Source organism: Schistocerca gregaria, chromosome 1 (genome assembly GCF_023897955.1).
Source record: "Schistocerca gregaria isolate iqSchGreg1 chromosome 1, iqSchGreg1.2, whole genome shotgun sequence".
Taxonomy (NCBI): Eukaryota; Metazoa; Arthropoda; class Insecta; order Orthoptera; family Acrididae; genus Schistocerca; species Schistocerca gregaria.
The window spans coordinates 738,568,292-738,582,351 of record NC_064920.1 but is presented as its reverse complement, the minus strand read 5'-3'; the positions used below and the strand labels follow the sequence as shown (position 1 = coordinate 738,582,351).

At 37.9% G+C, this 14,060-nt stretch overlaps 1 protein-coding gene across 1 annotated transcript; it reads left to right on the top strand.

Annotated features, from left to right (window-relative positions):
- Positions 1–11,534: 11,534 nt before the first annotated feature.
- LOC126271874 (general transcription factor II-I repeat domain-containing protein 2A-like) lies at positions 11,535–12,469 on the top strand. Its single transcript, XM_049974268.1, has 4 exons — positions 11,535–11,672; positions 11,763–11,876; positions 11,943–12,211; positions 12,307–12,469. Exons 1-4 carry the CDS (start codon positions 11,535–11,537, stop codon positions 12,467–12,469), a joined length of 684 nt encoding a protein of 227 aa, XP_049830225.1.
- Positions 12,470–14,060: the final 1,591 nt, after the last annotated feature.

The window sequence follows — 14,060 nt, the reverse complement described above, 5'->3', positions numbered from 1 at the left end:
GCACCATGCTGTGCCAGCAATATTCCAGGCTGGCAGTAGGATGTCCTAGTCAGCTCACTTCCCTGCCTTTCCACTGCTTGTGAAGTCTGCATAGAGGGGTGTTGCCTCAATGCTCTTCTTTCGTAGTGAAGATTCAGTCCACTGAATCCCAGACAGCTTCTAACCTGTGAATTATTTAACATACTACTTTTTAGTCTCAGTTGATCCATTGTGGATGTGGGACCTCAGCTAGTCAAATATTTAACAAAGAAATGTGCCAAACAACGGTGCAAATTGAAAAGTTATTTTATTTTGTTTTCACTACCAGTTTCGGCAATTCAATATGCCATCTTCAGGCCCCATGTGGACCTCTAAAAAATTGTTGATATCGGTTTATTGGTGCCATCTGTTTCTGGATGTTGTCAATTCTCAAGTGGTTTCTTTGAAGACTTGAGTTGCAGTCAGATCTTCGAATGAAGCACTTGAGAATTCACGACGTTCAGAAACAGATGGCCCCAGTATGCCAATATTGATAATTTTTTAAAGGTGCATGTGGGGCATGGAGATGGCATATTGAATTGCCAAAACTGGTAGCGAAAATTAAAACAAAATAACTTTTCAATTTGCATGGCTGTTTGGGAAATTTCTTTGTTAAATACTACTTTTACTCTCTCTTATACTCTTGTTTGCAATTTTCACACTTGACTGTCTTTTTCTTATTTGTTCAGTCCATCACATGGTATGTGGAGATGTGTACACCCATAACTGCTCAAGTCTTAGTGTGACTCAGTCAGTCAGTAAGTAGTGAACTGGACGTTTAGGAGGGCAGATAGGACTCTCCCACTGATGGATGCATTTAGCTGTGCCAGACAGAAGATGTGCTTTGTTGGTGCTGCACTTTTTCGTAGTTTTGACAGATAAACTGACACTGCAGTGTCACATTCAGCATGTCAGTGTAGAAGTTGTCATAGATTCTTCTGAGAAAAAAATCCAGGCAATCAGTGAATTTATTTATAAGTAAAAGCTGACTTTGGAATTTTCCTTTGTGTGAGACTGCCAGATTCTACATCTACTTTGTTAATAGACTTTCTTGAAATAGTTTGTGTGTGTCTTCAAGAGTCTTCCAGTTCAGTTCCTTCAGTATCTCTGTGACACTCTCCCATGGATTAAACAAATCTGTAACCATTCGTGCTACCCTTCTCTGTGTACATCCAATATCCCCTGTTAGTCCTATTTGGTGTGGGTCCCACACACTTGTGCAATATTCTAGGTTGGGTCACACGAGTGATTTGCAAGCAATCTCCTTTGTAAACTGATTGCACTTCCCCAGTACACTACATATAAACCAAAGTCTACCACCTGCTTTACCCACGATTGAACCTTTGTAATCATTCTATTTCATATCTCTACAAAGTGTTACACCTTGCTATTTGTGTGAGTTGGCTGATATTATAGTCACAGGATACTATTTTTTTAAAATTTTTTTGAAGTGCACAATTTTACGTTTATGAACATTTGAACCAATTTTCAAATCTTTGCACCACTTTGAAATCTTATCAAGATCTGGCTTAATATTTATGCACCTCGTTTGAGGTAGATCTTCGTTATAGATAACTGCATCATCTGCAAAATGCCTGATTTTACTATTAATATTGTCTGCAAGGTCATTTATATACAACATGAACAGCAATGGTCCCAACATTGCATTGATTTGAAATTCTAGATTCACATATTTTTTATGTTTGCTTTGTGTCTGCATAATCTTTCATTGCATGTATTAATACTCATTTATATTGTGAGGTATTGTCAAATTTGAACATTTGTGAGTATTGCAATAAACTCTTAATATTATCATTAGTTGTATGCTTAAACTTGTTTGTGCTTGTTTAAATTTTTTGAGAAAAGTAGGCTTATCCTCACTCAAAACAATTGCTCTCTAATTTCATTGTATAATTATATCAGAAATAGGTTATTCTCAGAATTTTTTGATGCTTACAAAACTGTATTTTTGAAAATTTTCTTAAGCTGTGAGAGTTGTGGGTAACTTATTTGGAAGCAAATCAGCATTTGTGACTCACAGCTACTTCCAAAGAATAGATCATCCAAAATTTCAGTGTATACCAATGCAAACAAACATGTGTGAGAATTTTTGGAAGTTACCATTGCTCTTTGCATAAACTAATTCATAGTATTGGATCAGCATTTGTGTTATATTTATCAGATATTGTAATGAACATATTGTGTTACATTTAATTTTCACTTTCAAGAGGAGTATATAGTATCTACATTAATTGTAAATCAACTCTATTTTCAAGTTTGTTAGCGACTATAACTGACCTCAAAAAGTTTTAGGAAACTAGTAATTTTTACCTCCGGTTTTTCTGTTGTCTTAATAGAAATCTCTATTTGTGTATTTGCTTCACATTTTATAGGGAATTAGCAAAATTTTTAGCTCAACAGATTAAAAGATAGTCAGCAAGCATGTTGTTGTTGTTGTTGTTGTTGTTGTGGTCTTCAGTCCTGAGATTGGTTTGATGCAGCTCTCCATACTACTCTATCCTGTGCAAGTTTCTTCATCTCCCAGTACCTACTGCAACCTACATCCTTCTGAATCTGCTTAGTGTATTCATCTCCTGGTCTCCCTCTATGATTTTTACCCTCCACACTGCCCTCCAATACTAAATTGGTGATCCCTTAATGCCTCAGAACATGTCCTATCAACCGATCCCTTCTTCTGGTCAAGTTGTGCCACAAACTTCTCTTCCCCCAACCCTATTCAATACTTCCTCATTAGTTATGTGATCTACCCATCTACTCTTCAGCATTCTTCTGTAGCACCACATTTCGAAAGCTTCTATTCTCTTCTTGTCCAAACTATTTATCGTCCATGTTTCACTTCCATACATGGCTACACTCCATACAAATACTTTCAGAAATGACTTCCTGACACTTAAATCTATATTTGATGTTAACAAATTTCTCTTCTTCAGAAACGCTTTCCTTGCCATTGCCAGTTTACATGTTATATCCTCTCTACTTCGACCATCATCAGTTATTTTTCTCCCCAAATAGCAAAACTTCTTTACTACTTTAAGTGTCTCATTTCCTAATCTAATTCCTTCAGCATCACTCGACTTAATTCAACTACATTCCATTATCATCATTTTGCTTTTGTTGATGTTCATCTTATATCCTCCTTTCAAAACACTATACATTCCATTCAACTGCTCTTCCAAGTCCCTTGCTGTCTCTGACAGAATTACAATGTCATCAGCAAACCTCAAAGTTTTTATTTCTTCTCCATGGATTTTAATACCTACTCTGAATTTTTCTTTTGTTTCCTTCACTGCTTGCTCAATATACAGATTGAATAACATCGGGGAGAGACCACAATCCTGTCTCACTTCCTTCCCAACCACTACTTCCCTTTCATATTCCTCGACTCTTATATCTGCCATCTGGTTTCTGTACAAATTGTAAATAGCCTTTCGCTCCCTGTATTTTACCTCTGCCACCTTCAGAATTTGAAAGAGAGTATTCCAGTCAACATTGTCAAAAACTTTCTCTAAGTCTACAAATGCTAGAAACGTAGGTTTGCCCTTCCTTAATCTAACTTCTAAGATAACCGTAGGGTCAGTACTGCCTCATGTGTTCCAACATTTCTACGGAATCCCAACTGATCTTTCCTAATGTCAGCTTCTACTAGTTTTTCCATTCGTCTGTAAAGAATTCGTGTTAGTATTTTGAAGCTGTGACTTATTAAACTGATAGTTTCGTAATTTTCACATCTGTCAACACCTGCTTTCTTTGGGATTGGAATTATTATATTCTTCTTGAAGTCTGAGGGTATTTCGCCTGTATCATACATCTTGCTCACCAGATGGTAGAGTTTTGTCAGGACTGACTCTCCCAAGGCCGTCAGTAGTTCCAATGGAATGTTGTCTACTCCGGGGGCCTTGATTCAACTCAGGTCTTTCAGTGCTCTGTCAAACTCTTCACGCAGTAATGTATCTCCCATTTCATCTTCATCTACATCCTCTTCCATTTCCATAATATTGTCCTCAAGTACATCACCCTTGTATAGACCCTCTATATACTCCTTCCACCTTTCTGCTTTCCCTTTTTTGCTTGGAACTGGGTTTCCATCTGAGCTCTTGATGTTCATACAAGTGGTTCTCTTATCTCCAAAGGTCTCTTTAATTTTCCTGTAGGCAGTATCTATCTTACCCCTAGTGAGATAAGCCTCTACATCCTTACATTTGTCCTCTAGCCATCCCTGCTTAGCCATTTTGCACTTCCTGTGGATCTCAGTTTTGAGATGTTTGTATTCATTTTTGCCTGCTTCATTTACTGCATTTTTATATTTTCTCTTTCATCAATTAAATTCAATATTTCTTCTGTTACCCAAGGATTTCTACTAGCCCTCGTCCCTTTACCTACTTGATCCTCTGCTGCCTTCACTACTTCATCCCTCAAAGCTACCCATTCTTCTTCTACAGTATTTCTTTCCCCTATTCCTGTCAATTGTTTCCTTATGCTCTCCCTGAAACTCTGTACAACCTCTGGTTCTTTCAGTTTATCCAGGTCCCATCTTTTTAAATTCCCACCTTTTGCAGTTTCTTCAGTTTTAATCTACAGGTCATAGCCAATAGATTGTGGTCGGAGTCCACATCTGCCCCTGGAAATGTCTTACAATTGTCAGCAAGCATAGTTTAAAGTTATTCACTCATTGCCCTGTAAAACATTGCACCAGCCACAAGGCAGCCCCACTATGAATGCTGTTCTCAAACAAAGGACGAGTTAGTTGACATTTGTAAGCAGCTGAAAATCACCTTGACTGCTGTCAAATGATTGGCAGCTACTGTGAATCGGTGTGTTGAAGGGCTCCTGAGAGTCATGTACTGTGGATCCTGTCTCAACTTCAGGAAGTATAGGATCTGTAATTACTCATCCTCTTGACTGTGAGTGATGTGTCAGTAGTAGTTCTAGGCATTCTGTACAAGGTAAACAGATCAGGGAGGACTCAATTTCCCTAACCAACAAGTTCAAGAAGCTGTCTTTCACTGAAACTGAGATTGAGCCAATGGGACTTACTTCACCTGTTTGGAAACCTGCTTTGTCCCATGTCAAGAGGAGACAAATGCAAAAGAATTGGGGTCTATTAATTGTCAACATTTCAAAAATATGGTGAATAATGGTACACGTTAAGAAAATGCCACCAAGGTACAGGAAGGAACACCAGATGCAGTCAGTTTATATGTATGGGGGCCTCACTCAACATGTTGAAGAGGCTATTCTATCAGCCATTAAGGGAGCAAGATGCAACCAACTGCAGATTTTAGCACATGTTGGAATGTTACCTGTTTCCTGGGCTCCGGGTTCATACATGGAACATTCGAGTGACTGGCAGAGAAGGTTGAGAAAGCCAGCGTGGTGCATGGAGTTTCAGTGAACTGCAATTTCCATCATAGTTCCCAGAAATGATCATGGCCCCAATGGTTCTGAGTAGGGTGGAAGGTCTGAACCAGAGACTTCAAGGGTTCTGTGACAAGCTGGGCTGCAACTTTCTGGACTTGTATCATAGGACTGAAAACTGACAGATTCCTCTAAATGGGTCAGGTTTACACTACATGTCAGAGTCACTACCCAGGTATCTGATTGTGTGTGGGATGCACACAAGGGTTTTGTTGAGATTAGGCGACACTCCATCCAGTCCAGATAATGACAGCTGTAGGAGACTCAGAAATATGAGTGCAAGGTCCAAAAGAGTGCCCCCTACAGGCCAGAGTATTAAAATCCTAGTAGCTAACAGCTGAAGCATTCACAACTGTGTGCCAGGGTTGAAGGGCTCATGAAAAGCAGTGCAACTCACATAATGCTAGGCAGAGAAAGCTGGTTGAAATATGAAATTGATAGCAGCAAGATGTTTGAGGAACATTTAAGTGTTTATTGAAAGGATGGGCAAATGGGAAATGGTGTATTTGTCACAATAGAGAAGAAACTCAAATCCACCAAGATGGAAACTGAAGCTGCATGTGAGATTGTTTGGGCAAGACTCAGTATCAGGGATGGGCATAAAATGGTAACTGAATCCTTCTACTGCCCACCAGGCTCTTCTCCTGATGTAACCAAAAACTTTAGAGAAAGCCTCAGTTCACTTGTAAGTAAGTTCCCCAAACATACTGTGATCACTGGTGGAGACTTTAATCATCCAATATTCAAATGAGAAAATTAAAGTTTTTTTTAGAAGTGGGCATGGAAAAACATCCTGTGCAACAGTACTAAATGACTTCTCTGAAAACTATGCAGAACAAATAGTTTGCAACCTCACTCATGTTAGAAATATATTAGATCAAATGGCAACCAATAGACCTGACCTCTTTTAAGATGTCCACACTGAAATTGGTATCAGTGACCATGATGTAGTTGTGGCAACAGTGATTGCCAAAGTACAAAGGACAACCACTGCTGAAGTTTGTATGCATGGAGCACTGTGTCTCATAAAATTACAGAATATTACACTGCCCCCTCATAACTGGGCACAAACCAGCTTCAGTTGCTGTGTGTTTCACCTAAAGTCACTCAAATCACTAAGTCTACCTTCACCATTCACACCTTACAACCAATCCTCCAATTCGGACAATAAAGTTCAGATGATGCTGCAGCTGATGTCAGTCTCATGACTTTGCTAATTGTCCTTGGCTTTCTTCTGACACCAATTATTATAATGTTGGGAAGGGGGGGGGTGGTGGTCCAGACACTATTAAATTCCAGGATGGTTGTTTCAGGATGGCATAAGCAGGATGATGGGTTATGTACTACCAGCTCCCTAGTGACTATGGAATCAGAAGAGTTCAATTTACAGCTTCAGGCAGCAGTTGGTACATGTTTTACTATAGACACTTCTAGTCATTATGCCTGAGCTCTAACCATGCACATTCTTTGGCATAATACCCAGGCCCTCTACATTTAAAACAGATTATTGCTGAAGACTGAGTGTGCAGAGCACTATTCCCCAGAAAATTACACTGTCGACGCCGAACTGGGCACAAACCACCATCAATTTTTTTTAGTATTCCCTCACAGCAGTTTGAGTACAGAGGGTGGCTTAGTGCTGCTTTAGTGAAGTGGCAGCATATGTTGCCTTGCAGAGACAATATTGACATCAGGTGTTCAGCTGGCAGCAGGAGCATGTGCTGGACAGTTGGCTGTTCCCAGCAGTCAGTTAGGTATGTGGCATGCTGGTATGTAGGTGCTGAATCCAGGACCACATGGAGATGCCCAGAGACCATATGATGTCACATTAGAAGGGGAACTCTTGGTGGCAGTGGCTTGAGTCCTGTGCCAGTGAGTATATCAGTGGCTCGTGCACCAGCAGCTAGCGGTTTGTGTGGCTAGTCATTGGCTCAAAAATGGGCAGTTTGCCCTATAAGTGGTGTAACTTCACGAAACTCTTGTCGACCCTTGTTCACGAGTCGGGGGATTTTGACATCGTCCTCTCAATATATATATATATATATATTCCTTACTGTCATTTCTTGTTAACAATATTAGCTTATTCCCAAGAATAAGCAGCTTTCACTCAGTTAATACCTGGCAGAAATCAAACCTGCAATTTGATCAGACTTCCTTAACTTGTGTGCAGAAAAGTGTGCAGTATACTGCTGCATCCATTTTCAATAACTACCACTAGAATTCAAAAATTTTAGGAGTAAACCATGTACTTTCAAATCGAAACTGAAGAGTTTCCTCATGGGTCACTCCTTCTATTCTGTCGAGGAGTACCTCGAAAAATTAAGCTCATTCTTGTTGTATTGTTGATTGTGTTTACTTAAACTTATGGCTTGACTTTTTTCAGGTTCGTAAACATTTTATTTTTATCTGTTATTACTTTTATGTTGTAATTTCATGACCTTGGATATTTGCTCCTCAATTTGGTCCTATGGAACTTGATGTCTAAATAAATAAATAAGGTAGTCCAAGCTGATTGGTCTATGTGTAACCAATGGCTGGCCTATAGTATGTCTCAGCATTAACATTAGTTGAAAACAAGGTACTGCTAGAGTGTGAGTGGTGAATACCTGTAGTTCTGCCCAGCTTTGTTGTACCAGGCCCACCTTCACTCATATAAGAGTCCAAGGCAGCACAATGTTTGGTCATGGCATGATGACATTCAGTTCACCACTGTGGCAGTCTGGGGTCTTGTATCCCACTGTGCCAGCAATATTCCAGCCTTGGCAGCAGGATTTCATGAACAGCTCAATTGCACACCTTTCGGTGGGTTGTAAAGCCTACAAGGAGAGGTGTTGGCACAATACTTTTTAGATTATTGCCATAAGAATGAGAACTACACAGTCTACCTAAAATTGCTCTGGGGTTCATTACACATCAGAATTGGTTACAAGGCTAACTATTAGTGGAATTCACATGTTGGATCTTTAGATTAAATGATACCGTTCAGTCAGAATGCACATAGTTGCAGAGGAATTCAGGATACTCATTTCAGACCCAAGTAATGCTCCAGATGAGTGTGAATGTGGAGGTATTAATGAAGAATGAAAAATAGACACATGGGATGTTGATTTGACCAACATAAGGTCTATAAAAAAATTGGAAACAGATAAATGTGACATCCAATTGACCAGTGAGAGATCTAGTTTTGAAAAAAAAAATAATAATAATAATTGCTTGAAAGTCACAAGGGGAATTAATAATAAATTAATTAGTAATTTGAGGGAAAATTACACAATGGATTTAGTTCAAATTTTCATCTCCAAACAAAGAATGAGATGTGAAAAAAATGGGGTATCAAACTGACCAGTGAGAGATCTAGTTTTGCAAAAAAATGTTTAATTGCTTGGAAGTAATAAGGGTAATTAAGAAAAACTTAATTAATGATTTGATAAAAAATTTAAATATTTCATAAGCAGAGACTAGCCATCTAAATGTGGTGTAAAAAGTTGACTTCTCCAAGGCATAGCTATTTTGAATATAAAATGTTATTTGGTCTGATATTTCACTATCAAAATGGGTTCCTTCACATCAAGTACTAAATTTAGGACACTTTGAGAAAAAAAGATGCTAAGAAAGCAAATGAGGTTTTAAAAAGATCATGCTTTGTGAACAAAACTTGAAAATAAACATTTTAAAAGCAAAACAGTGAAATGTTTTGTGGACTGATTTGTCTAAAAGTACTAAATAAAACACATTTAAGGAACATTACATATACTTTTGAGTTATGCTGTGCATAATTTTGAGCTTCATTCAAAGCGACATCAGGTGTTTCTATAATTCATTTTTTCTTACTTTTAGACAAATAACTTCACAAAACATTTGATTCTTCTTTCTTTTTTCCAAATTTTTTTATAAGAATGACAGCATCTGAATTGGCTGTGTACATGACTGTGCACTGAAGATATGTCTGCCTTGGGAAAAACAGTACCAAGTTGCTGAGCATGCACTGCAGGATGTCTCAAGGGATCTGAGTGTCTAACTGAGCACATCCTTATCAGTGCCTTAGGTCACTAATCACAAGAGCCTACTTGTTGTTTCAACCTTTTTATCAACATTTTTCAGGCATGACCCATCATTACAGTATCAGAGAAATAACACAAAATATCATATCAAGTTGTATCTGTTGTAATATTGGTGCTCAGTATGATAGATAGGTACCGGTGGATATGTTACTGTGTATTAATTTTTCTCTTATATTTTGATAGTGGGCCATGCCTGAAATGCATTATTAAAGAAGTTTTAACAGCAAATGGATTCTTGTGATTAGCTGCCTAAAGTGTTAATACGGATGTGCTGAATTAATCGTATAATGGCCTCAGCCCTTCTGCATGACTTTGTCACAAACCTGAGTGTGTGCTACATCACACAAGCCATTTGTCTCCTCCCACCCAGCCCTACTTTTCCTGAACTGCAGAGAAACAAACTTGCTTCCCAGCATATACTTACAGCCTACCACTCTCCTGTACTTGACCTCAATTAAAAAAATATTTTTATCTATTTACATTTTTTCATTGTTAATAATTTATTTACATCAGTCAAACTAAATACACACTTAGTATGTAGTAGTAGATAAAATCGATGTCTGAGCAGTATATGAGGAGTGGCATTCTCTTGGTCGTATCTGGTAAGGGTGTGTTTGGTCACTGTATCAGTGTACAGGGGGTTATAATAAAACTGTTCTACTGGAGAGGGCCTCCATGAAAAACAAGTCACCATAGGACATGAAACTTTGTGGATGTACTTGTATAGACATGTAGAAGAGAAATGATGAATAAACCATTGAAAGAGAAACATTTTAATTTCCACATGAGAAGGTAATGTTTATTAATGGCATGCCATGTTTACATTTCAGGTTGCAAACATTGCTCAGTGTGATGACCATCAGTATGTGTGGCAGCCTAGTACCACACTAGAGATACCATTTTACAATTATTCACAGCACTTTTTGAATAGTGGATAACAGACAACAGACATGACACACCTCATGCACTACTTGAAGATCACACATTTCATCCAGCATTCTCAGCCATGGCACCAGTAACGTTTTTAACAATTTGTGGTGCAAGTGGCTGTCAGCTTGTCCCAGGAGCAATTCCCAAATCACCAGTTTATTCGAACTTCCAAATCATGTTCTTCAGTGGAGAAAGATGACCTTTCCACATTCCTCAAATGGGTAATACTTGTGAACAGAGGAGCACTATTGCTTTTGTTTTGATTGAACAGTGTTATGAGTAAAGTCCTGATTACCATGTTCGGACCCATGTTGACTGTCTCCAACTGTAATGTGCATTGATGCTTGTGTGTCTGTACCAGTACCGGCACCTAACTGCAAGTCATGACACTAACAATACCAACAATGCAAATCCCGCAGTGCACAGTCTGAACATCATTCCTATAAAATTGGGTACCCATACTATGAATAGTTTTCCATCTACACTGGCCCAGGTAGTGACAATTTAATTATAGCCACCCTGTAATTGCCTTGTAGGCCAATATCACAGTTTCTGAAGAGTCCTCCAATGTCGGTACAGAACAAGTAGGGGCCATGTATCAAACATGGTGCAGCACCATATTTAACATCTCCCCACTCTGAATATAGTTTTATTCCTATGGTAAGTAAGAAATTAAAGTTCCACTTTCTAGCATTACATCAGGGGTGCTTAACCCATCAAACCCGATCGACCAGTTGATTGCCAAGACTGAATGAGTCAATATTCGAAATCCATGCCTGAAATCTGTTTCAATGAGCTGTTTTTGTAAAGTGCAAATGTGTTGACAATGAGTGTTTTGCATGGTATCTGTAAGGAGTAAACCTGACGACACTGTCTCTGCCTCTTTCATTGAGAAGAATGATATATTAAACTTCATTTTAGTACAGTTCACAAAGACTTTGAATTGGAAGCAACTGTTGGTACTAAGATGAGGAGAAGAAACTTCCTAATTTCAAAAGAAAATTCCAATTACAACAGCTGTTTTCTGTAAAGCCCATACAAAAAAGTCTTCCAGCATACTTACCATCATTTTGCATGTTGTAAATACTGATGAAACATGCAAAACATTTTGATGATGGCACATTTGCTAAGAAGTGCTTTCTGGCAGCTAGTGAGTCATTGTTTTCCATATTTAAAAACAAGTCAGAGAGAATATCAGCCACCAGAGATGTGTTGCTGTCAAGACCTGTTATAACAAGAAAAGTGTAATTAATAGTAGAGAATATAAAAGGCCAATTGATAACAAGATTGCAGTCCTGCTTGTGTTTCTCATTGCAGTTAGATGAGTCAGTAGGTGGAGTTGATTCACCTCAGGTTATGATTTTTGTAAGTGTGATATTGTCACATCTGAATGTAAAACATGTACATACAATTTTGACTTTGAAAGACACTGTATGAGGAGAAGATTTTTACAGTGTATTTAAAAGCTTAATTTCTGAATATGATTTGCCAATTCAGAAACTTGCATCTATTACTAATAATGGAATGCCTGGCACTGTAGGCAAACACAATGAATTTATTACCTTGTGTGCAAATGATGAATCTTTCCCACCTTTCTTGAAGTATCATTGTATCATGCATCAGCAAGTTCTTTGTGGGCATATATTGAAAATGGCACATATTATGAGTATTGTCACAAAAATTGTAAATTCAGTTTGCTCACAATCATTACAGAGAAGAAACTTAAGACTGCCGTTAGAAGAATTTGATACCCACTATGGAGATCTGCAACTGCCTATCAAAGTTTGATGGCGAGAAGAAGTATGCACCCTAACTGATTTAGAGGAACTTCTACGAGTGTAAAATCTTTTGTGTCTGAAAGAGAGGAAGATTACTCACAAGTGTATGATATGTGCTGGTTGTTGGATCTTGCATTTGTAACTAATTTGACAGCTGAACTAAATGACTTAAACAAAGAACTTCAAGGAAAAAAACAAACTATCAGAACTCTTATGTTTTCTGTAGTGTTTCAGCCAAAAATTTGACCATAGGATAGCATGGTTACAGAAATTAAATGTTAAACTCTTTCTCCAAATGTCATCAGAACTGTAACATTAACAAACATCACTGGATCAAGAAGCTGCAAAGGAGTATATGACCAACATGACAGCACTGAAGACAGAGTTTGAAACCCACTTTTTAGATTTCAAGGCAGTGGAACCTATTCTAGCTTTAATGGATCAACCTTTCAAAAAAGTGGACTTGGAAGATATTTCATATAAAACAAGTATTCTTTTTTATTGTAGGAAATTAGTGAGGCCACATTTTCAACAGTGAACATTGTGAAATCCATGTGTAGAAATAAACTGACTGATTCTCATATTTCAGATTACATTAGGTTGCCTCTCATAAATTGCCCACCAGGTTTTAATAAACTTGCCAATGCTATGCAGACCCAAGTATCTCACTAAATTTTTTTTATCATTTATGATGGTATATATTTTAAGTTTTTTCACATGTGTAATAACTTTAAAATTGAGTCGTAGGCCTACAACTTTTGACGGGTGGAAAATTAACTTTTATGTATTCTTTGTAATTAAAATGGTTAATTTTGGCTGTAGTGTTGTTTTGTGCTTAATATGAATTTTCAAGTCAGTCAGTTTCTGGATGGACTAAATTGCTTGTAGTAGATCCCAAGCCAAAAAATTTGAACACCCCTATGCTAGACGAACCAATCAGGTCCAACTGACCACCATGTCATTCACTCCCAGTGGTGTTACCAGATGCAGCATGGAGGGACAAGTGGTCAGCACACTGCTCTCCTGGTAATTGTCGGGTTTATTGACCCTGGAATCACTACAAATTGGTTGAGTAGCTCCTCAGTTAGCCTCAAGAGGTTGAGTGTACATCATACCAGTCTTCCCACCAAAGAAAAATCTATGGCAGTATCATGAATCAAAACTAGGTCCCACATATGGCAGTCATCCACACTAACCACTCAACAACAGAGGCAGACATTCCTATGGTATCGTTTGTTAATGTTGCCACCTTGTATAAACTTGATTCCAAAGCAGTACAGTTCATTTACTTTCTGTAACAGACATTTCTTAATTTTGATGTTCGACTAGACACATTGTTCTCTGAACTGCTCTGCATTAGTTCCCTCTAAATAATGTTATGTAGGTTGTATACTCCATCAAATAGTTCTTTGAAGTCTACTACTATTTCAGCCAGATATTCAGTGCTTTCATCTGATAGGCTTAGCACTGATATCTATGCCCCTTGCACTTTTATAATCATGCCTGAAATTTTCTTCCAGTTCAGTGGATTGCTTCTTTTTCATGCAATTTCAACAACAGAGGCAAACTTGTCTTACAACTTTTTAACACATTATTTTCATTTTCCACTTGGCTTTTGTAGATATAGCTTATTCTTCTTTCTCTATATTGCACCCATACCATTTTCAAGTTTTTGGACCTATTCTTTGACTTTATATTAAGGTATTCTTGTGTGCACAACATGTGGTCTACAGAATGTGGACATACAATCAAAACAAACACCAGCTACCATGACTCCCATTGATTTTGCTTAATATTTTACATTATATTAGGCCACTTCCTTCTTTTGCATTAACCT

Coding starts and splice junctions, on each gene's coding strand:
- LOC126271874 (XM_049974268.1), top strand. CDS start 11,535: ATGAAACATGCAAAACATTTTGATGATGGCACATTTGCTAAGAAGTGC. Junction 11,673..11,762: donor ATGTGTTGCTGTCAAGACCT/GTTATAACAAGA, acceptor TTCTCATTGCAG/TTAGATGAGTCAGTAGGTGG. Junction 12,212..12,306: donor GATACCCACTATGGAGATCT/GCAACTGCCTAT, acceptor TGTGTCTGAAAG/AGAGGAAGATTACTCACAAG.